The sequence below is a fragment of the Spodoptera frugiperda genome, chromosome 13, assembly GCF_023101765.2.
Source record: "Spodoptera frugiperda isolate SF20-4 chromosome 13, AGI-APGP_CSIRO_Sfru_2.0, whole genome shotgun sequence".
Classification (NCBI taxonomy): domain Eukaryota; kingdom Metazoa; phylum Arthropoda; class Insecta; order Lepidoptera; family Noctuidae; genus Spodoptera; species Spodoptera frugiperda.
In genome coordinates this window covers 10034890-10059068 of record NC_064224.1, presented here as the reverse complement: position 1 = coordinate 10059068, position 24179 = coordinate 10034890, and the positions used below count along the sequence as shown (strand labels likewise).

General features: G+C 40.8%; 1 protein-coding gene across 1 annotated transcript; it reads left to right on the top strand.

The window, feature by feature from the left end:
* The first annotated feature begins 157 nt into the window (after window positions 1-157).
* LOC118270237 (telomere length regulation protein TEL2 homolog) lies at window positions 158-20198 on the top strand. Its single transcript, XM_035585692.2, has 11 exons — window positions 158-347; window positions 9074-9275; window positions 12255-12383; window positions 12625-12733; window positions 13127-13210; window positions 13580-13670; window positions 14016-14209; window positions 14613-14778; window positions 15023-15402; window positions 16227-16343; window positions 17297-20198. The coding sequence occupies exons 1-11, from the start codon at window positions 298-300 to the stop codon at window positions 20014-20016; spliced, it is 4242 nt and encodes a 1413-aa protein (XP_035441585.2). The 5' UTR covers window positions 158-297; the 3' UTR covers window positions 20017-20198.
* The last annotated feature ends 3981 nt before the right edge of the window (window positions 20199-24179 follow it).

Below are 24179 nucleotides of genomic sequence, written 5' to 3'. Positions count from 1 at the left end.
TTTAGAATATTTAAAGACCGTCCGAAGGTGGATTTTTAATGAATTTTGAGACTAATCGGTCAAAAAGTATGTATAATGGAAAACGGTGAAAAAATAATTTGTTCCTTTTAAAACGTTCCGTTTCACAAGTTTTAGTTACTTATTTATTTCTTGCTCTGGCAACATTTCACCACTCGCCATTTTGCAAGAATGTCAGCCAAATCATCAGAGCGAGTTTTTAGTTAATTTTTATGTTATCGCATATTAAATTATAGTGATTTTGTGTTTTGAATATCGTTTTTATTGATAAACAGCAAAATGGACCGTTTTATAAGCATGTGGAAAGTTCGGGAGTTGGCGGATAAAGTGTAAGTCTTACCAACGTTTTTGTTAATTTTTATGTAAATTACAGCAATCTGTTTCACTAATATGGTTATTTATTGGAGTTTTTGCGAACCTTGATAGCAGATTGACGTAGATCTTGTGGTATTTAATATTTGACATGAATAAATCAAGATGTTTTTAGTGCTAAATATTCTTATTGGAATAATGAATGAAGCTGGGAGTGTATGGACGAAATGCACTGAAAATAAACGTTATCAGCGGTTTGCCTAATGAATGTGGTAGATTAGCGACCGGTTTCTCGATTTATTTGTATTTGGGCGGCAAAATCCAGGTACAAACTGATAAAACAAGTAATTAGTTAATGTCTAGCTTCATACTAGGGCTGCGATTAGTAAACCAATTTACTTCTTATTAGAATATCAGATCCGATTGATATATTTGTTGTGTACGAGTTAGGTTAAATATTAATATTTGTCACCACTTTAAAAAAAAAGTACTTCGGCAACTGTTAGAAGACAGGGTTAAAAATTAAAATCTAATTTCATACTAAATAGTCTTATAAGATTGTGTTTACATCACCTTTTCTCTTATTAAAATAGACTGACGCAGTGAAATGTGAACGAGCATGATTCGAGTTACTATTTCTAACTTGTGGCTGTACCGACAATCATCAATCTTTACATGCATGCATCATAAAACAAGCCACATTCCCTCAATCATCTATATATATAAAACTCTTCCGTTACTGAGTGACTGACTGACAGACAACGCACAGTCGAAACTACTGGTCGTAGACAGCTGAAATTTGGAATGTAGGTTCCTTGGGATATGTAAGGGAGCACTAAGAAAGGATTTTTGGAAATTCAACCCACAAGGGGGGAAATGGGGTAAAAACGTTTCTATGAAAAATCTTATTCCTTGGGTTTATAAACTTGAAACTTGGCATGAACACGTACATAGGCAAGTAAATATGTTTGACATTATAAGTTTTTTCAAACTACCCTCCAATCGTGATTTAGGGGTGCGATTGGGTGACTGATTTATTAACGCACAGCCGAAACCGCTCGGTATAGGAGTCTGAGATTTTGAACAGAGGTTCCTTTAGTAACATAAGTGAGCACTAAGAAGGGATTTTTGAAATGTCAACCCCCAAGGGGGGAAACGGGATAAACTGAGCCGGGGCTGCGGGAAAGTTCTAACGAGATACCGTGGCCCCGGAACGCAAAGGGCAACTGAAGGAACGAGGTGGGTTTTAGTCAGTAAAAGTCTGACACTCCCTTCCGTTCCACCCAGAGCGGGAGAGGTCATTTGATGATTTCCCATCCTTAAAAAAAAAAGACTTTGTATGACAACTTTCAGTCGTCTCTTTAACATACATAATTATGTACATACATGCATAACATTAATAACATCACGCCTTTAAATCCCTATTTTGTGTTAACACTACCCATACAAACAGCTAAAAGGAAACAAGTGAAGAGACGAAATTTGTCCGCATCCATTTTCACCTAAATTCTTAACGTTAATGAGATTTACTTCTTATTATCAGGTCAACCTCACATGTACGTATAACTTCGTAAGAATTTTCTTTCAACTCCTAACCGTTGAGGAGTTGTACCTTCCATCATCAGCTCATTCACATGGGATGATGACTATCAGACGCAAATACTTAAACAGATCTATGAAATTGTCAAAAACGTAATTGCCTGTAAATTTGAGGTTTGCCCTTGATTTCCCTGGAATACCATCATCAGATCCTGACTAGGTATACTTTGTAACTCAGTTGTAACAAGATTTCAGCCTGTGGAAGAAAAAAAAACGCTATATATAACCGAATTACACGTGGGCGAAGCCGCGGGCGGAAAGCTAGTATTATTATGATATTTATGATTGGATAAAACCTATAAAAATAGCTAAACATTGTGTACTGAAGAAACAATTGATTTATAATGTCTCACATTCACAGCAACATTATAGTCAACCAATTGGAAAATAATATAACTACCCGCATGACATTGTAAACATTGCATACAGATTCCTGAATGAGATAACAAGATGTTTACAATCTGTGTAAAAACCCATACATTTTAAATGCATGTTACACTGAAATATTTACTTTGTAAGTGTATAGTATAGTACATATACATAATATTGTCATTATCCATGCTATTTTAGGAGACAGTGACAAATTTCTTGCATGTGGGTGTGCATTGAGGGTACTTTCAAAATTACTGGAATGTTACTTTTAAATCCAAACTTGTAACAATAATTCTGTCCTGATCAATTACCAAATAAAACAGATTTAACTATATTTCAAGTTAAAGTGCACAATTCAATTAAATTTCATCTTATTAATATTATAAATGTGAAAGTTTATGTGTATGTTTGTAACTCAATCACATCAAAACGGCTAAAGGGATCGGGATGAAATTTAAAACAAGGGTAGATTATGGTCTGGAATAACACAAGGATTCTTTTTATCCCACTGGAATGCTGATGAACCCGCTAGCAGAAGCTAGTATTACATAATTTAATCAGTTACATTTACTACTATGGTTAAAAAAATACAAATTACGACAACAGTGCCACATGGCAACACATGAGCAATTCAACTAAATAGTTCAACCTTGAAATGAGAGTTTCACCATTGATACAATCAACTGGTGACCACTGGTATGCAGGGAAATGATAATTATAACTACTATGGAGGCAATGAATTGAATAATTAAAGTACTTAAAAAACTAAATAAATTATTTGTACAGTTGCCATATTTATTTATTTGTACAGTTGTATTATGAGTTGCCAATCTGGACATCTGTGGAAGGTAATGAGGTAGCTTGACTTACTCAGCAAGTCAACCTATGGTAAACTTTTTTCATTGGAATTTTGACTCTATATCAAAGTATTAAAGTTGAAAATCAAATAAATATATTTCACAGAAAGGTGTAGGTTGATCTGCTGGGCACAGTATCTTATTGTTCCAAGTTACTGGCATACATCCAACAATAGATGAGTGGATCTGGAATCTGGAATGGTCTTTGTTTTACTAATCTTGTTTTGGAGAACATCCAGTGTTGGCCACACTTCAACAGCAACACCACTTCTCTTAAGCATAACTTAAACACTAACAAGATTCTTAATAAACTGTATTCAACTGTGTTAGTTTTGCCACAATAGTGGAGGACTTGGCCTCAACAGTAAATAAAAAAACGTATTCCTTCTTAAAAGGCCGGCAACGAACCTGTGACTCGTCTGGTGTTGCTGATGTTGGTGAAGCTTGCTCCCTATTTCATAAAAATAACAACAGTTTCCTGTCGGCAAGCAATGCCTTAACAAATGACAGCTCAGTCAGTTGTTGCCCACTCTCTATTAGCTAAAAGTTTTATTAATATCTACAAGGTCATTGAACCATCACCAATCAGAATGCAATGTCACACATTATCATAAGTAAACAATAATACTACCTTCTACATTTTGGGAAATAGGTAGCTGTGTTGTAATATAAAATTAATACTGCAATTAAACCAATAAGATTTTATCTATTTGAGGAAACTTTTATCGCTGTACTTAGTTAAGTTTTAATTTTAATGTATTGTTTGTAAAACAGCTTCAGGAAAATCAGTGAATTGTTTAATTAATGTTTTATTGGAAATACATAATGAATTGTGTGAATTATAATATGACTGTTCAGTTATACTGAATTGAGTTGAGGTAAACTTGCCTTACTAATTTCTTTACAAATGTGTTAGTAATTGTGCATTTTTGATGTTATGGTCTCAACATATAGGCGGTCGACGAAGAAATCAACTAAGGATGTTATAAAATTTTACATCACACATGTTAAATTTACAAGTGAATAAACATGGATAGAAAATCCCAACAAACAACAGTTGGGCAGAAAGCCACAATCACCTCGTCTGGTTGAAAGATCCTTCTTTTCTAGGTACTCACTCTCTGTTCCCTTGAATGTTATTATTTGAATCCTCATTACAGTAAAAGAGATTTGGTTCACTTAATGCCTCAAAGCAATATCTATTAAATACACCATAGGGGGAAAATAAATATGACAGGCACCATATAAGTAGTATCTACCTAATTACATGTACATAGACTATACAATATTTATTTTCAGCAATCATCAATTCTAACTAGGTACTTAATACATAATTTTTTCCCTATAAGTAGTAAACATAATCCAGTGTTTAAATGAGGCAGGTAAATAGATTTAATGGGTAATTTAATGTAGGTACTAGTCATACGGAATGTTTAATGTTGTAAAGTTATAATAAATCTTCTTGAATTTTTAATATTAAGTATTCAAGTCAGATAGATAGATTTATAAACAAAATGAATGTGATCAATTCGTGCATTCTATTAGTTTTGAATATTCACATGTAGGCGGTAATTTGTATTCTGTTCACTGAATAAATATGGCTCATTGGCATCTAGTTACCTAATACCTTGTAATTTCCTGCGCTAATGTTTTGCTTGGCGGCTTTTCCCTAAGTAAACTTACATTTCCTCATAGACAATTTATCGCCTGTGTCATGACTTCTAATGTATGTTTACAAATACAAATAGGTACATTCACATTACACCCAGACCAGGAACAACAACTTGAGAATCACGTGTAGAAATAATGTAACCCGCAACACGCTGCGTTGCAGACGTTCGCCAAACCACTGCGCTAGCCATGCAACCATATAAATAGTCGTTTTAATCGAAAAATAGTGGGTGTCGGAGTCGCTACATAAATTAAATATGTACTTATTATACCCGTATTTTTAATCGAAAAATAGTGGGTGTCGGAGTCGCTACATAAATTAAATATGTACTTATTATACCCGTATTTTATATCTGTGTATATAGATAGTTGTACTGGTCACAATTGACCAAAAACTTCGCAGGATTGCAGCGTTCACCTTGGTGTAACCTTTCACTGGCGTGTGTTGCATAACCACTCGTGTGCGAGTCACTTGTTGATCTCGGTGTTGCGTGCGGACGATGCAGGTCGATTTACTATACACAAACTGAACAATACACTACATACTTACACAAAAAACAAACAGATACATTTGTCCCATAGTGGTCAGTAGTGACTACAGCTAGGCTATTCTGTAACTTTCAATTCGAAAGATCGCTGTGAACTCGATCGCAAGCCGCCATGTCATTGGTTGTGAGAACTTACTTCGAAAGGTTTGATATCACAGTTACAGAATAGCTTTGCAGAGTCTTCTGATACAATCCTTAATACTTCTGTAACATGCCTCACCCAAGGCAGGAAAAGTCATTGGATGATTTTCCTCCCTCAAAACAGAAACTTAAAGGATTCCCCACATTTTTGGAGTATCTAACTATCCTATAAGGAAAACAACTTTACCCATATGCTAGATTTACCTACATCACAGCAATTTGGAATGCTAAAAGACCACCTATATGTTGAAAGATCTGAACTATAGTTTACCTATGTGACCTTGTAAATAATCTTCTTCATAGTTACGAAATACCTCTCTCTTTCCCCTCCATCACTAAACCACATGCTGACCATGTGAGTGAGAGCCCCTTCACTAGTATCATCTACCAATACGGTTTAGCCTATGCTATACTACTAATAATGCGTTACTAAACTATTCTAGACCAAGAAGTTACTGGGCCGAGTGGCCTAGCAAAGGGTCTCTCACTCAAATCCCTGGTCAGGGCAAATATTTTTGGGTTTCTCCGTAATAGTACGGAGGCTTTTTTTTGAGGGGGGAAAATCATCCAATAACTTCTCTCGCCTTAGGCGAGGCGAGAGGGAGTGTCAGACTCTTACTGACTTAAAACCACCCCGTTCCTACTCCTGCTTTTCGAGCCGGAGCCCCGGTAAACCCGCTAGGTAGTCCGCAGCTCCGGATATAGTACGGAGGCTGGAATAGCCTTTAAGAAGCCTATGTCCAAGAGTGGATGGAAACTGACTATGATGACCAGGATAATATATGGCTATAGGCTCAGCTGTTCATATTAAACTGTCAATTTCCCCTTCACCTATAGAGCTGCCTACTGTATGTTTGGTTCAATTACTTTTTACTTCCAAATAAGCCCTGATTACTCATTAAGAAAGTATGACGCATAGTGCAGTGGAAAGTTGCATTACGACAGGCTCCCTTGGGGTATACCTTACTGCTTATCTATTCTCAATACGGAGATTGAAGTTACCCAAGTATGTAAATGAATTTCGATCAAATCATTAAATTAATTGCGATGATTATAATTAAAGTCTACAACTATTGAAAACTTTTAATTTTGCCTGTCTGCAAACAAGGAAGGAAAATGTGTAATTACGACAGCTAACGAGTCGAAAAATCGATTCTAATCGATTGTTCATTTAGAAACGAGAACTAAGTTGAAGAGTAATTAAGAAAAATACTCGAAATGAAACTCAATCCCGCATTGTGTGATAAAATCATTGAAATGTTAAAGGAAAAGTCATTTTATTACACTCGGTAAATTACGTTTTATTAGGCACTTATATTTTTTACTCTCATTCTGTTTTATTTACAAATGACATCACTAAATAAATGTGAATACACTGTGTAATGAGTAAATCGGTGTTCATTTATGATGTTAAATAAGGCTACTGTAATTGCTGATTACGAGATAGTGAGTTCAGCCCTTGATTCGGAAAAGACTTGGGATTATTAAATTCTCAAGCTGTTCCTATCTATACCTACGTACAAATTAAGTAGCTCATCTGTTTTGTGTTCTCTTTTTTCTATATACTGGTAATTATTAACAGCCTCCCAAAATTGAATAAGAAATCTTTATCCTTGATTACTCAAAGATACGATTGTTGTTACTCCAACCTGTGACAAGATTCTGGATTCCATAATTGTTTCTAATTGGACCAATATCAATACATCATCAAGCGAAAGCTTCAAATACAAATCTTACAGCATCCCTCAAACAATGATGCACCGACAGTTCCATCCAATATGGCCGCTGCAATAAATAAAAAAGGGAATCGTTTCGCAATCGTGACGTCCCGCGCATAAATCAATTTCGGATAGCGCAGGTGTAGCGTACTGGTGCACTTGTAATATCTACGCATCCATACATAGTACATACATACGTAAGTACTTAGGTCTCATCTGAATCAATAACTCCCATATTCGTGCAGTTTAATGGATACGGTTAATCAGGTCTTGCGTGATTTGTGACCCCAGATACCTTTGATTCTATTTTCATTAATATTAGTGCGGTTAAAATATCGGTTTTTATAGTAAAATGCCTCTAGATGCGACCGGGTTAGGAGGTATTCGCATCAATGATGGCAACGTCCGCAACGTTCGAGGTAGGAATCTGTGCAGTGTGGCAGCTGGTGACACTGAGGAGGTGCAATAAGGTTAGACTACTTTCTTCTAAGTTCTCGTTGTGAATGAAGTTGTGCCCACGTGGTTGTCGTGTCTGTGGGCGGCGAGAATCAGGTTCCAATTAAAATGATACTAGCTAAGTTGATTAGTGATCTCTATAAAGTTTCTCTATTATAAGTATAGTTAGTTTTTATTGTTAATAAGAGTTTAAAAATGTTTTTCTATGTATATCTTTGTTTTGAGTTAAAGATGTGTGATGGTTAATTTTAGCGTTATTTTAATTATTGTAAGTTGTCCATCTTGAAGCCTTTAACTTCCAACGTGCTCTTGTGCTTGATATTTCCAAAAGTATAAGACTTTATGACACATGCTACTAATAGATTAGTCTAGACCTCAATGCGGCTGCGCGAACTGACCATTGTCTAGTCTAGGTGAAACACGTCATGTATTCCGGTACAAGTGACGTAGCTTATCTCCAATATGTATCCGTATCAAGATGAAATCCCGCCCCATAGGATTTTGCAATGATAAGCTATCTGATACCAGACCAGAATTAACAAGACGAAATATGATACAAAAAGTATTTATCGATAAATACCTGATCTTTATCCCAAATCTAAGAATCACACGCAATGTTATTTTGTTATTTATAATGCAGATACAATGTTATCAGAGAGTGACTATGTTTTTATCAAAAATCGCGTTTGTCTTCGCGCGGCCGTAACATGATTGCTTCCACAGATAGCACTTGCACCTAATTTGTTATCGTAACAAGTTTTATTTATTTGTCCCTGATTGACAATTGTGGTAGGTTACGATGCAAGTGGGTCGTTCGTTTGATCGCTTCATTTAGATCCCTATTGCACATTAATAACTGCACAATATGCGAAAGTCAGGCGATGTTGTTTTGAAAATAGTGCTTCTGCACTTTCTTCTTGAGATGATGCAATATAGAATTCTTCTAGAAGATAACTAGCTGATAGCTCGTCATATAACTGGTTGATACAATACAAGTACAAATGCTAGGGTTAGTAGGCATTTATGGAGGGACTATACAGTTCCGGTGCTGCAAACTACCTAGCGGGCTTACCGGAGTCTGGTTCGAAAAGCAGGATTAGGAACAGGGTGGTTTTTAGTCAGTAAGAGTCTGACACTCGCCTCACCCAAGACTAGAGAAGTCATAGGATGATTTCCTCCCTTAAAATAGAGCTATACAGCCGTGTTGTTAATATTATCCAAGTCGATTATGATGATGAAGCTATTCATCACGTCAATTAGCTGTAGAAATGTGTTTACTGTAATTCTTCTAAGATATAATTACACAGTTTTAAGTCAGGTAGTTAGTCACCATTTAAACTTTAAAAACTCACTTTAGCTAACATACGAACATTTGTTACAGCACAAATGTAGTGATGAACTACACGGAGGTGGAGGGCAAGGTGCGCGAGGCGACGTCGGACGAGGCGTGGGGCCCCACGGGCCAGCAGATGCAGGAGCTGGCGCTGGCCACCTTCACGTACGAGCACTTCCCCGAGGTCATGTCCATGCTGTGGCGCCGCATGCTGCACGACAACCGCTCGCATTGGCGACGCACATACAAGGTAATAGCCACATCTATTATGAAAATAGGAGAGCAACTGTGTACTGCTTAGATAACAGTATATTTCCTATCCCTACTAGTATAAAATGTAGTACCGTAAGAGGGTGTAAACCCCTTTCGTGGCTCTTGACAGTCTCATTGATCAAATGCTTTAAGCTTGTTATTAGTTTAGCTTCAGTATCCAAAGCGAGCAGATACTCTGTTTTTTATTGGGTTGTTTCGGGAGTAACTCGCAAAGTTTGGCAAGAGCTCACTCCCTAATTACATTAGACTAATTACATAGTGGATAAATTGTACAAATTATGTAATATCCCTAATACTGTAAGAACACTACGTAAAAATATAACAATGGGCAATTCTTCAAAAAAAAAAAATCGCAAAAAGTTTATGGCGTCATTATCCTCAACCAAAACTGAACAATTCTAACGATTGAAATACAAAATTTGGTTTCAATAAATTAAGCTGTGACACTGCTCTCAACCAATCCAATAAAAATAAGGATAAGCAACCAAAATCTATTATATTAAAATAAGTCGGGTTTTCCTTCCTGTCGCTATAACTCCAGAAGACACGAACCGATTTCCACGGTTTTGCATTCGTTGGGAAGGTCTCGGGCCCTGTGAGGTTTATATCCCATCTCTGATACAAAAATAAGTGAAGCCTGGTGGCGAAACGGAGTTCGCCGGGTTTGCTAGTGCTTAATAACGATTTGTTAAATAAAAGTTAAAGTTTTTTGAGGAAACACCCACATCCAAAAACCTAATTACCAGATGGGGCCCAGTAGGGCTGATGCCTGATCCGGAGCTGCGGACTACCTAGCGGGTTTACCGGGGCTCCGGCTCGAAAATTAGGAGAAGGAACGGGGTGGTTTTTAGTCAGTAAGAGTCTGACACTCCCACTCGCCTCGCCCAAGGCGGGAAAAGTCATTGGATGATATTCCCCCTCAAAAAAAAAAAAAATTGTCACAGGTGCGTTGCCGGCCTTTTAAAGAGGAATAACTACGCCAATTTCTTGAAGGTTTGAGCTTTTCTATCTTAAGACTAGTGGTAAAGGAGTCACTGAATGACTTTCCCGCCTCAAAAAAAAAAGTACCTAATTACAATACGTTCCACAGACACCTTATGGTTGCGTAGATAACAGCCCGTGTACCGGTATCCGCGATACGCTAACTCATTACTCGTACATTCAATGCCACCAACCAGGCAATTATGCACGGTGTTGTGTGACCAATGGCGACACAACACACGCTTCATTCAAAGTATGAGTAAAATGAACGGTGTCACCTATTGGAGCAAGCTGATGTGAATGAAAGTGAAATCTCTTCCTTAATGTTATTATTTTCATATATTTATTTAGCTTACTTCTTGAATAGATTTTTAAATATTTAATTTAAAAATAAAACATTTAAAAATAAAAGCAGTAACCCATCAGTAATGGGATAAATCCAAGCTCCCGGTGTCCAGAAGTATTGCCTTCTGCATCAGGCTCTTGATCCAACCGTCTAACGTTAGCCTACTCAGGTGCTGGTCGAAGCTTTTGGCTATGAGGCCATTAGCAGATACGACTATCGGCACTGAATCTACCTTAATGTTGTTATTGTAAAAAGTAACTGTTTGTCTATCTGTTAAACTTCTACACGTAATGTACTGGATTAATTTTGATAAAGCTTGGTGCATAGGTAGAATGTAACAAATGAATTCAGTTAAATAAATTACTGTACTATATCGCAGTTTATGATGAATGATAGAAGACATATTATTGTCTTGTCGTTAAGACAAAAGCTCAAACCTTCAAGAAAATAGCGTATTCCTTTTTAAAAGGCCGGCAACGCACCTGTGACTCCTCTGGTTTTGCGGGTGTCCATGGGCGGCACTGATCGTTTAGCATCAGGTGACCCCTATTGCATAAAAAATGGAAGACTGTTGATTTAATTACAATTGTAATTCTATGATAAAACAATCTATGTTGGGGGCCAAGTAGCTACTACTGATAATGAATTACCTCATTAAAAAACCCAAAAACTGTTTAAACATAAGATATAAATGATAAAACACATTATCGAAGGCTCGCAGACTAAGCGCAGTCATTGCAATTGATTGTAAAACTCATTAGTAAGTTGTTGGAGATCGTCCAATGTATACACGACTACACTTCGACCTATACAAACCAGTTTATCATTTCCTCACTGTATATGAGCCTTCCTAACATTGGACGGTCAGTTTATACTGGTTCTGTATAGCTTGATGTGTTCTCTAGTCGTGTGTACTAGGTACACTGAACACTTGATGCTCGTGGAATGTATTTGTCATCGCGACCCTAACGATGTAGCTCGTGTAGCCCTTCTCTTTGTTTTCTATATGATGGAAATTGTTTGTTGTTATTTTTGGTACATGTAAGGACTTCCGCACTCACTCATCACTTGTTATGTTATGTGGCGTTTGCTGTTCACATTGAGAAAATGAGAAATTCTGAACTTATATTTTTTTAATAAACGTTGCTCCACACTAGGATTTTCTCATGTGTCGTGGGTGCGTTTACAAACATACAAATTCATGGGTACATGACACCCAGGCCCGAATTAAGAATTTTGGATCACACAAAGAGTTGCTCCGTGCGGGAATGGAACCCGCTACACGTTGTGCGGCAGCCACCGCACCATCAGTGCATCCAAAGTCAGTTTATAGTTCATGTCCCTAGGAAAATGTAGTTAAACTATTTCTAAATCTCACATTAATAGGTGCATGCTGTTCATTAGTAAGCCAGCATGGTTGCAGATCGTTATTAAAAAGGTTCAGGCTTGACAGAGAGTGCTGCTGCCTGGTCTACGTCAAATATGTAATGTTTTGATCGACTTTTACAATATCCGCTAGAAGAGTGAATCAGAAGATAGGTATGTGTGTTGTTAACGTGTCAACATCCAGGCAACAACGCCTGTAAGCATGTATGTATGTATGTAAACACCCGTGTTGTCGCGTTGCAGTGCTTGCTACTGCTGAGCTACCTGGTGCGCAACGGGTCGGAGCGCGTCGTGACGTCGGCGCGGGAACACATCTACGATCTGCGCTCGCTCGAGAACTACACATACGTCGACGATGTTGGGAAAGATCAGGTGAGATACCACCATTGGACCTGATACTACCATTCAAAGAGATTGTTTCCCAGGTAGGACACTGTTATTGAGAGTTACAGAATAAATATATTGTATTCTAAAGTACCTTCTTTGCACAAAAGCCGGATATGGCTATCTTAAATAATAAAAGCCAAAACATGAATATTTACAATTCATTATTCATTAAAAAGCACAAACATAATATCAATATGTATACTGATTATTGCCAATAAACTTTCAGGGTATAAACATAAGGCACAAAGTGCGAGAACTGATAGACTTCATACAGGACGATGAGAAACTGCGCGAGGAGAGAAAGAAGGCGAAGAAAAACAAGGACAAGTATATAGGTACGTCATTCATTCAAAGCTAATACAAACAAGTTTAAGTTTGGGAGAGCCATGCTTCGGCACTGCTTAGCCGGCTCGACCGGACTGTTGCCACGGCCGAGCAGAAAACCGACGTGAAACAACGCTTGCGTTGTGTGAGTGAGGTTACTGGAGGCCCAATTACCCCCTTCTCAATCTTCCCAATCCCTGATTCCCCAACAACCCTTAAATTCCTAACCCCCTAAAGGCCGACAACGCACTTGTTGTCACCTTTGATGTTTCAAGTGTCCATGGGCGGTGGCAATTGCTTACCATTAATGTAATCCGGGTAATCCGTCTGCTCGTTTACTGGCTTATTCCATAAAAAAATCAAGAAAGTGTTAAATAAAATGAATAACTGAATGGTTGTTGCAGGCATGTCCTCGGACGCGGTGGTGATGGGCATGCGCGGCGGCTCCGGCGCCTGGGGCGAGTACAGCGACCGCAGCGGGAACTGGGGTCCGTATACTACTGATGTTCTACTACTGTATAACACGCCGCTTTAACCTGATACTACACGACACATATTCTTCTGACTATGTTAAGTCATCGCAAGCACGATGGGCAACTATCGTAGTATTATTCTTTTCATCATATCAGCAATAAGACGCCCACTACTGATCATTGACTTGGTTGCATCCAGCGGTTGTTCCTTTCAGGTTAAAATAAATTTGCAACGGAATAAAGTCTGGGATTGCGGCAACAGTCTCGCCCCTTATTACGTGTAATAATACTGGCGTTACTCCTTATATTCCAAAATAGTGATCAAAATTAATCTATTCAATACAAGTTAGGCTGTTTTAATAGTTATTATTTTCCATTTTACAGAGGAGCCAAAAGAGAGGAACGATGAGGATGAGTATGAGAGAGAGGACTCTGACGGAGACTACGGACACCATCGTGAGAGGAGGCCACACAAGTTAGTATACTTTATTTTCTCTAGTTTCCAATAATTACCCTTATAAAGGGTGTCAAACAGTTCGATATCTGAGCAATCAGATACTAATGTATACTGATTTTGACGCTATAGGCTCACCCTTTGTCAAAAGTATTTCATACTAAAGCTACCGAAATTGAATGTAATATTTAACAGGTACTTACCTCTTCTTATACATACTTTCGAGAAAAAAATGGGTTTATTTTAAGAGTAAATAGTACGTGATCATCAAGCCTGCCCTCATCAACTACTCGTACATATAATAAAACTATTTAATAATGATTTTGAGCTATAGTACTAACTAAAACCAAAAATTCTTTTCTACAGAGAGAACGTATACCGCGACTCGGACGTAGTGAGTTCGAGTCCACCTCGAGCTCGGTCCCTGGAGCCCGGGGAGCGGGGGGATCGAGGGGAGCGGCCCGAGCGGGGAGACAGGGGGACACACAAACCGTTCAGCATCAACCTCAAGAGCCCCGCCAAACAGAAACCCAGCACGCCGGTCAAGAAGATTGACCTCGGTCAGTATTTGTGTTACAATGCAAATATCGTCTTTAAGTCTTTGACTGCCAATAGAAAACTGTTGAAGGCAAATCCTCCGCTAACGTCGGTCACCAGTGACCACCACGGCGTTCAATGTGTTAAAGGAGTTCGATTTGAAAAGTTGTTTGTAATTAGCTGGATGTATCGGCACATACGGGTATCTTATTGGCCTTTTTAAAACAGTTATAATGCTGTATTAGATATGTAATTGGAAAATAAATTCATGACATTGTGAACGATTTCTTTTTCTGAACATTTATTTGATTTCATCTGTCTCATTATTGCCAATAATAATTATTGTGAAAATTATACTTAGTTAGGTGATAACTAGGCATATTTGTTTTATTGAGTGCTATAATATTGACCATATTTCCCCCGTAGGCGCGGCAGCGACATACGGCCAATCGGCTAGCGGCGCGGGTGTGTCGGGCCCGGCGGAGGCTGCGCCCCCCGCGCAGTCGCAGGAGCTGCTGGACGACCTGTTCAAGACCTGCGCCCCCGCCACCCACGCCCCGCACAACGACGTACTCGACGACTTCGACCCCAGGTAACTCAGTTACTGCATACATATTGCCCTACAGTCCTAAACATACAACATTTTAATCGAATAATGTAAACCATTCTGGGATACTCAATTTGTTTCGACAACCGGAGCTCAAGAGGAGACAAGAGGATCAAGAGTAACACGACGTTGTTTACTATGTATTACATTAAATAAACCGTAAACAGTTTAAAATTTTCATATCTCTGAAATTTTACAGAAACATTACAAAAACATTTGTTAATTTCAGAGCGGAAGAGCCCCTTCCTCGCAAAGTATCGAATGAATTCGGCGACTTTACGAACGCGTTCGGTCCTCCCGCGAATAACAACGAAGGATTCGCAGACTTCTCGAGCGCCTTCACTGACAACAACAACTCCAACAACTTGCTCAGCGCCGGAACCAACCTGGCGCCCACTCCTAACCTTATGGCGCCCTCAAATAACCTCATAGCGCCCTCAAATAACCTAATGGCGCCCTCAAATAACCTCATGGCGCCCTCCAATAACCTCATGGCGCCCTCCAATAACCTCATGGCGCCCAGTAATAACCTAATGGGCATCGGCAGCAACTTGATGACGCCGGCCAATAATCTGCTCAGCTCAAGTAACAATAGTGCGGCTGCTTCAGGTAAGTTGTCTAGCAATATATTGATTTAGAAATAGAAAATGGCGCTTTATAACAATTTTTCAGGTTAATGTAAGAGATATTGTGAACACCACATAATATGTGTGTAGTATCATGGATCTTCGAGTACTATAATGCCATAAGAATCAGTTGTAATATTGATATAATCAGTTTGTTACATATACCAAAAGATACATATACATATACCAAAGTTAAGATATACCAAAATAACATTTTTTACAGTTTTTGTCTGTCTGTGTTTTTCCGGCTAATGTCTGAAATGGCTGGACCGATTTTGACGGGACTTTAATTGGCAGGTAGCTGATGTACTAAGGAGTAAATTAGGCTACATTTATTTTAGAAAATGGAGTCACAAATTCGGTAATTCACGCGTGCGAAGCTGCGGGCATTACCTAGTAGCCGCAATAGATTAATGAGATTTGTTGGATTTTTTCATGTCGTTAGCGCAAACCAATCCTAATTTCTATATTGTAAGTGTTAAGCTATGATGCGTCAGTTCATAAGCTCATTAATCCATTTAAGTTTTTAATTTTGTTCTTGTAATAAAGTCGAATACACTTCAATGAGGTACAAATATATTGCACCCACGTTATATCATACCCAATAAACGAAATAAATTAAGCGCCTGTTTCACCACCTTCTTATAAGTAAACAATAAACTTATGTGACAGATAGTGCATACAAATTATATTCTTAATTGAAAGTTATCTGATACATATCAGCTATCCAGACATTGTGAAAAAAGACTTAAATTCTACAAACTTAGTATTAGAACCAAATGACTAATGCACTGTTAATGTCCACAGCTGCTGCGTCCAACGTGGACCTGCTGAGCGAGCTGTCCCCGAGTCCCGGGTTCGGTGCCGTGGACGCGCTCAGCTCGCAGCTCGCCGCCACCACGCTGCAACCCACGCTCACTCCAGGTCCGTACTCACTCACCTACTGTTACACATACACTACACATGTCTCACTTTAATTGCAATATTTTCGAAAAGGACAGTTTAGAAAAAAAACAAGACATAGTGGGACTTGCGATCTCTAACTGGAGTTATTCCATTCGAGTCCTATCCTCTAGTACTACATGTACAAATTAAATTGGTATACAACATTTTGCAAGAGGTTATCAAAAGCTAGTACATATTTGTATCAGTTCTGTATATGCCATAAAAAGTGAACAAAGCAATAGCGAAGTGTACATAGCTATCTTTCTTTTTCTCAATGACATTTGTTTGCGCTAGTGTTGCTCAAAATTGCTTTAATTTTGCGCAAAGGACTGGTAAAAGTAAATAAGAAATAAAATTAAATAAGGATTTACATACTTATAGGCATTTAGCGTTTAGTATAATAAAAAAAATATCTAAATTTATATCATTAATTTTTATTAAGGTTATTTTTGTTGAGCAATCCGTATGTTTTATTGTTATTCGTGTGTTAAGATACAATACTGATTTTGTGTGTGCTCACATAAAGTAACTTTACTGATGTATGTATGTAGTGCCTAAGTATTTATTTCATTTGACACGTTTTTGCGGTTTTATATTTATTTTCCGTTATTTTATAAAAACATTAAAATTTTGTGTATTTTTTACGTGTTTTTGTTTTCAGTTTGAAATATTTTGGATGTTTTTACGGTTTGTGTTTGTGTTGTTTTCGTATCTCGCGTTCAAATGTTGGTTTTATTTTATTTTCCGGGAACAATAATTCGCGTGGTATCGTCCGTACGTCGTACGTACAAGTCGTTCGTCCCGCGCGGCCTATTCCGTCCGGCTACCGTTACGTGTCGGTGTCTCCGTGTTTGGAGTCGTATCGAGTGCATGCGCGCCAATAAAGATGTACCCAACAGTTTTGGACACTTTCAGGAATTTTTTATTTGCAGGCGAAACAAGCCCGAGCCCGCTCCAACGAGCCGTGGAGCTCGCCATGCAGGCCATTCTGGCCACCCCCCGCATTACCAGCCAGGCCCAGCTGGCCCGCCTGCAGGCCGCGCTGGGCGCCGTACTGTGCGCCCTGCCCGGGCCGCTCACGCTGCACAAGCTGTGCGCCACGGAGCCGCCTGCACTACAGGGCCCCGACATCCCCGGGTACTCCCGCCTGCTGGCCGCCGCCGGCCGGGGGCTGCTGCCGCACTGGCCCGCGCTGGAACAGCCGCTGCGGGGACTCTTCCTCGTCGAGGACAGCTTCCAGCTCAGCCACGAGATACTCTCCGTGCTCTGTGGGTTGCTCAAGACTGAGAACAATAGCGTCACGTTGAAGGCTCTCTCCGACCTGCTGGTCGCGTACGTCAAGAGTGACGCCATACTCACGGCCATAGTGGACTGCAGCCGGCCCTGCGAGGAGGCCGACTACTACGCGCTGCAGCACGCCTGGGAGAACTACGTCCAGCTCCTGGCCACGCTGCCGCAGCGGGTCGCCAACAGACTCGAGATCCACACGCCGAAGGGCTTCTCCCACGAGAACTACTCGTACTACCTGATGTTCCACGTCATCCGAGTGATGGACTTCATGTCCGACAGCAGCTTCCACCAGGGCGCGCAGTACAACGTCAAGTGCCTCGCGCACCTACTGTCCAAGATCATCACCAACTACTACATGAGCGGGGACTCGCCCGTCATCGCCACCTTCGTGGACATCCTGGCGGGCTGGACCGAGACGCAGGGCCCCGACCGGTACGTCAAGCGCAAGCTCATACAGACGCTGCTGCGCCATCTGTCGCGGCAGGCCATCGAGTACCTGTGTGTCGTGCTCCTCCGGCGGTGCCCCATCGACTACAAGGCGGACCAGCAGATCATATACAACGTCATCGGGGACAACTTCGATACCAACAACGACTGGAGGGAAATCCTCAGTTACAAGATCCCTTTCTATGTGAAACCCAAAGACTACAAGGACACGACGATACAGGAGAACCTGCTGTACTACCTGTCGTACACCAAGCACTCGGAGAGCAACGTGAGCGACCTGGTCCTGCGCCTCAGTACCGTGTGGGCCGACGTGCGGCCGGCCAATACCTGCAGCCTGGCCGAGCACGTGTACATCTCGCAGCTGCTCATCCTGGCCGTGCGCTACCGGGTCACCATGTCGCTGTGGACCAAGTCCGTCTGGAAGACCAGCGACCTCAAGAACATATTGCTGCGCGGCATGGGCAAGCACCTCGACGTGCTGTCGCCCGAGTACCGCTGCGTCGGCATGGCCACCGTCGAGACCCTGCTGCGGATCATGGCCGAGCTGGACACCGACAAGAAGGCCGAGCTGAAGTTCGAGTACGAGGAGATGAGCGACGCGTGCAGGGACCTCCAGCGCAACCTGTCGGAGCTGGCGCACCGCTGCCTCATCGAGCACCGCCGCCGCGGGCCCCACCACCACGTGCCGCGCCCGCTGCAGCTCAAGCGGAACCTCGACTTCATCGCGCGCAAGTTCTCCGACAACGAGAACTGCCGGGAGCACAACACGCTGGTCAGCTGCGCCGTCAAGGGGCCCGAGCAGACCAAGGAGATCGTCAAAACCATCATATCTGTGAAGCTGGACGCGCTCGACGGGAAGCAGGAGGACCTGGACTCGGACGACGACCTCGTGCCGTACGACATGGCCAACGACGCGCCCGCCGCCGCCAGGAAGCACCCCAAGTACCTGCGGGACCTCATCGAGCTCATCGTGGACGCGCTCGACGTGGAACTGTTCGAGGGGAGCTTGCAGGTCGCCGAGCAACTCGTCAACAAGCAGCTCCGGGACGAAGACGTTAAAGTAGTGATCGAACTGTTAGACTTGTTCGTGCACCTCGAGCCCAAGTACCAGATAGACGACTTCGACAATATAAAGTTCCGGACGTGCGTGGCCATCGTCTGCGAGCGGCCCGAGGTGGCGGCCGAGCACCTCTGCAGGGACATCCACACCGACATCGGCCGGTACTCCGTCGCCACCAAGCTGTTCATGCTGGACGTGCTGGCCGAGGCCGTCAATAGGATAGCTGATGTCTACTCGCAGAAAGACAAACCCGAGCCCGCGGCGGAAGTCATATGCGAGCCGCAGGAAGACTTACCGCCCGAGGAGATCATCCGGCGGAGACTGATCAACAAGACGCGGTACTTCCACACGATACGGCCGCACCCCTTCGCTAAAGCTAAGAAAAATCGTTTCGCGGCAGTGTCGGATTACTTTTTCTTCCCCCTACTGGGCGGGTTCGGCCACCACCAGCTCACCCTGAGCCACCACACGCTGAAGCACGACGTGGACAACATCTTGCTGTTGAAGTTCCTGTCGGTGGTGGGGAACGTGGTGCTGGCGTCGAAGAACTGTCCGCGGGTGTCGGTGTACAGCTGGGAGGTGGTGAAGGTGGTGCTGTACATGCGGTACAGCCCGGAGCCCAAGGTACAGACCGGCGTCATGTCGCTGCTGGCCGCCGTGGTCATCGCCGTGCCGCCCAGTATACTGAAGGCGGAGTTCTTCGACGTCATGATGGAGCTGCGGTCCTGGCTGGTGGACTGCCTGCGGAACGTGGACCTCACCATGCGGCTGGGCGGGCCGCAGTCCGAGGCCGCCGTCTTCGCGGGACAGGTGCTGGGGCTCATGGAGAAGACGCTGGGAGACAGCGCCGAGTGATATGTTAGTGTATAGTAGGTGTAAGTGTACGCGTCGTGCTGAATGTACATGGTAGGTGGCCTGGCCACGGTCTGATTCCAATGTTACTCTGTGTTACTTTTTGATGTTATTGCGATGTATTGTAGCGATCCTGAACTATGTGTCTGTATATACCCACCGTCAATAAAACTATTATTATTGAGCGTTGTTGTTTCATTCTATACTGATGTACACCAACATCCAGTGACGAGATTGTACACTGCACTTTAGTAAGAACATGAAAAAAATAAAACTATTGCAAATGACGAATTGGCTTCTCAACGCAAAACTTACTACATACATACATACATACGAACCAAAACTACACTGACATCATTTCTCGCACACTAGCCATTTACTTTATAGAACATGAAACATAATATGTATACCAATCACAGGCCTACAACCGACACCAGTCGGCCTCCTGCAGCCGATGTCTGGCGCCCCGCAGCCTGCGGCCGGCCCTGCCCCCGCCAGCAAGGGCGCCAGCAAGCTGGGCGCCACGTGGGCCGACACTACGGGCGCCATCAACATCGACGTGGACAACCTGCTGGCGCCCCGCTCGCCCAAGGCGGGCCCGGCGCCCTCCATCAACCAGCTCAAGTCGAGCCCCAACTCCCCGGCGCACGCCCCCCAGCAGCAACCCAGCATGCCCCCCATGGGGGGCTTCATGATGCAGACCAACCTCCTCAACAACAACTTCGCCCCCCTCGGCCAGAACAACATGATGCGACCTCCCTTCGCCAACCAGAACTCCTTCCTCCAATGATATTCGGCACTGGCAGGGGCATGCCAGCACGGTTGACTTACTCGACCTATCTACTGGAGCAATGGTACACCACTGTAGACCCTGTTTCACCCACTCCCTTTACTTTGACTAACATATCTTCTGTGAACATTGTCGACATTTCTACGAGTTACTTACGAAATACTCATTGAAAGGTATAATTTAATGTCCTGTTCATTTTGCATGTGTATAAGCTTCGTTCAACGCCTAGGTACCCTAAAGTTCCTCTAATTTATTAGTAGATTAATAACAAATATCTAATCTGACAATAAAGTACCTAATTACCTTGTTAGTGCCACCAGGCAGCGGTACAAATATATCAAATTATATTTGCGATTCGCGAAAATGAAAACTTAGCATACCATTGCTCCAAAACTAGGAAGTACCTATCGAAGTGGGTTTCGGAAATTAAAAGCAAAAGTGAAATAAAAACAATTTTTATACGAATTTGATATTATAAAGGATTTGGCGAGGCCCACGCATGTACATGAGTACATATCAATGTATATCGCCTGATATTATCTGTGTCGGTAGACACGCGTTACTTGAGGATTTGCTGACTTCTTGATGTTATAATGTTTGCTTAGAGAGTACGGTACTTAGGGCTCCCTACTAATGTTCGCGTCGCTGCGACATAAATGTGAGTAGATCCTTGTGTGTACTCGTCTGTAGCGGTGTGCGTGTGACAAGTACCGTGGCATATCAAGTACCGGTACTACTGGTACTGCTAGTACCGCGACACCACGAGCCCGACAGTGCCACTGTTCTGTCTAATCTTTTGCTTTCCTACTGTCTACGTTCAATATTTGTTTCATACAATATTCAGTTTGCAAGCATGAAACGTGATGCCATTAATACTATTTGACCGGAATTGTCTTTCCGAAAAATATTAATTCGAACTTTTGCTATTAAAGTATTATGTTTATTTGAAATTATATTGTTTATAGTTGTTATATTCATTAAGCTATCATGGGCCGTTGTAATCTAAATGCTCACTCTACATTCCTTCCATTTTATTTCTATTTAAGTTAATAAAATTAGAAAATTCTTTTAAATATTCTATTTATTTATGTTGGAGATCCCTATTATTTGCTTGTCGTATGATATTTGCAGTAACTGCCGCGTTCTAAGGAATTATCTGTACGAAGGCTCAGTTTTATATTAGCTAAGTATTCCGCTCACTGATTACAAGTAGATAGACGAACTTATTACATAGTTATTTGGGGAACTATCGCTTGAGGCGAGGCAACTTCTTATTTACTGCAAAATACAGTTAACATACAATATGAAACTAGTTTACGGGTTATCTAAAACAAATGTTACTATTCCCTCTGAATTTATTAAGGAATTGCCTTGTATCAAGCAATAGTTATGTACACCAATATATAAGGCATTGTGAGGAGTTATCTTTACCACTGAAAGATCAACATTAGTGCAACATGTTCTGAACAATATCGAGTAAAGTTATCGCCGCAGTGAACACGAGAGCGGGTTGTAGTGTACCTGGGTACCAGACACCCGACGATAGAATATTTTTTATACCCGCTTGGAGTAGCAATGTGTAGTGTCAAACCTTAGTGTTACAGTGTTTCGATGTAAGTGTTACAATAATTAATTATATATTGTATTATAGTCATTATGTACGTACTATGTATCGTTGCGAGTGCTCGGAGTGTGGGCGAAGGTATCTGATAGGTAATGGGAAAGAATACAAACTTTACAGAGTGTACATTACTTGAAAGAACCTTAGGTGTAAATCGTGCTCAAGATTTTAATCACAACAGTTACTGAATGACATTACTACACATTTATATTTTTAACTCTTGTAGAGTATTGACTCGTGAGGTTATTCGTAAGACACAAAATTAGACCTTCAATAGTAGTTCCCTTGTAAGACCAGATACTGTGACACCCGCATTGCGAGCAACAGTAAAACGGTACGTAAACGGAAGAGGTTGAAATGTGGAATGAATTTGTATACTGGTAGGAGTTTACAAGTCTAATTATATAATTATATCCTTCATTGTCGTTTGTACTTAAATTCTATTATTATTGGTATGTAATATCATTTTAAAAAACTTTATTTCACAGCACTGACTTTGTATCTATGCATTTAATTCATTCCGTTTTATAAAAACGTTGTGTTGGGGCAGCTAAATGTTATAATATGTTTGTAACACTCGCGCAGTAATATAATGTAAATATACTAGCACTCTGCAAACTGTCATGTGAGGTACATCACAAGTTATTAGCAGGCGAGTGTTTCAAACGAAACGTATTTAATTATAATTTATTATAGTTTATATTTTAATGATCACAAATGCGTCAGCAGATATAAATCATGTTTGGGACCAAAACAACTAAATTTATGTTCACCGGATCGTAGAGCGGGACGCATTATATCAGACTTATATCACTATTTGATTGTCTCATGTTTTAGGAGTATGTTTTAATTTAATTAGTAAAAAGATCTATCAAAAGTAAACAGTTATTGTGATTATTCAAAATAAACGAGAATTATAAAATGTATTAAGTTGAACTTTAAGAACATGAGATAGATATCAAAAAGATTTGTTTACAAACGAGTGCTGCAGTAATTTTGGTGCGAAGTTTCAGTATAAAATTATGTTGTTTGGTGTTTCTATCGAGCATTGTATTATAGTTATATCGCTGCGACTGTTTGGCTCGTCATAAATTAAGGGAAAACGTATGTGATTTTTCAATAATGTACTAATGCTACTTTTAAGATCTTGATGAGCTAGTAATTTGTGATGTTGTCAATATGTCGCGCGCGATGTATGTAAATATTCCCTAATTTCGTAGTTCTTCCATTGGTTACATCATACTTGTGGAGATTTATGAAGCAATAATTATTGTTTAAATCATTTGTTCGTAGTTAATCGATAAAAACGAATTTTATTAGTTTAAAAAAATATATTAATTTAGAATGTTTATTTTAAAATGTATAATTATGTGTTGAGTGTCATTATTACGATTATTCGCACAATTATTATGGTTAATTAAATATTTTATTTTGTGTAATAGTACGTTTATTATTGAGAAATTGATTTTATTTAATAGTAACCCCACCTGGGAGTGTCACCGAGTGTAAGAGACCAGCCCGCACTATAACAAGTTATGTTCTAGTTTATGTAACGGCTGTTGCGGCCGGCGGCGGATGTTGCGACATGGTAGGATCACGGAAGGATTGTCTATGTTGATGAAATGTATTGAATAAAACTTAATTATTAATCGGATTGTTTTATTTGTAGCTAACAGGTCTACCAGGCGTCCCATTATAGCAACCGAAAAATAACATTCAAAAATATATCTACTATACCTATATCAATTTGCTACC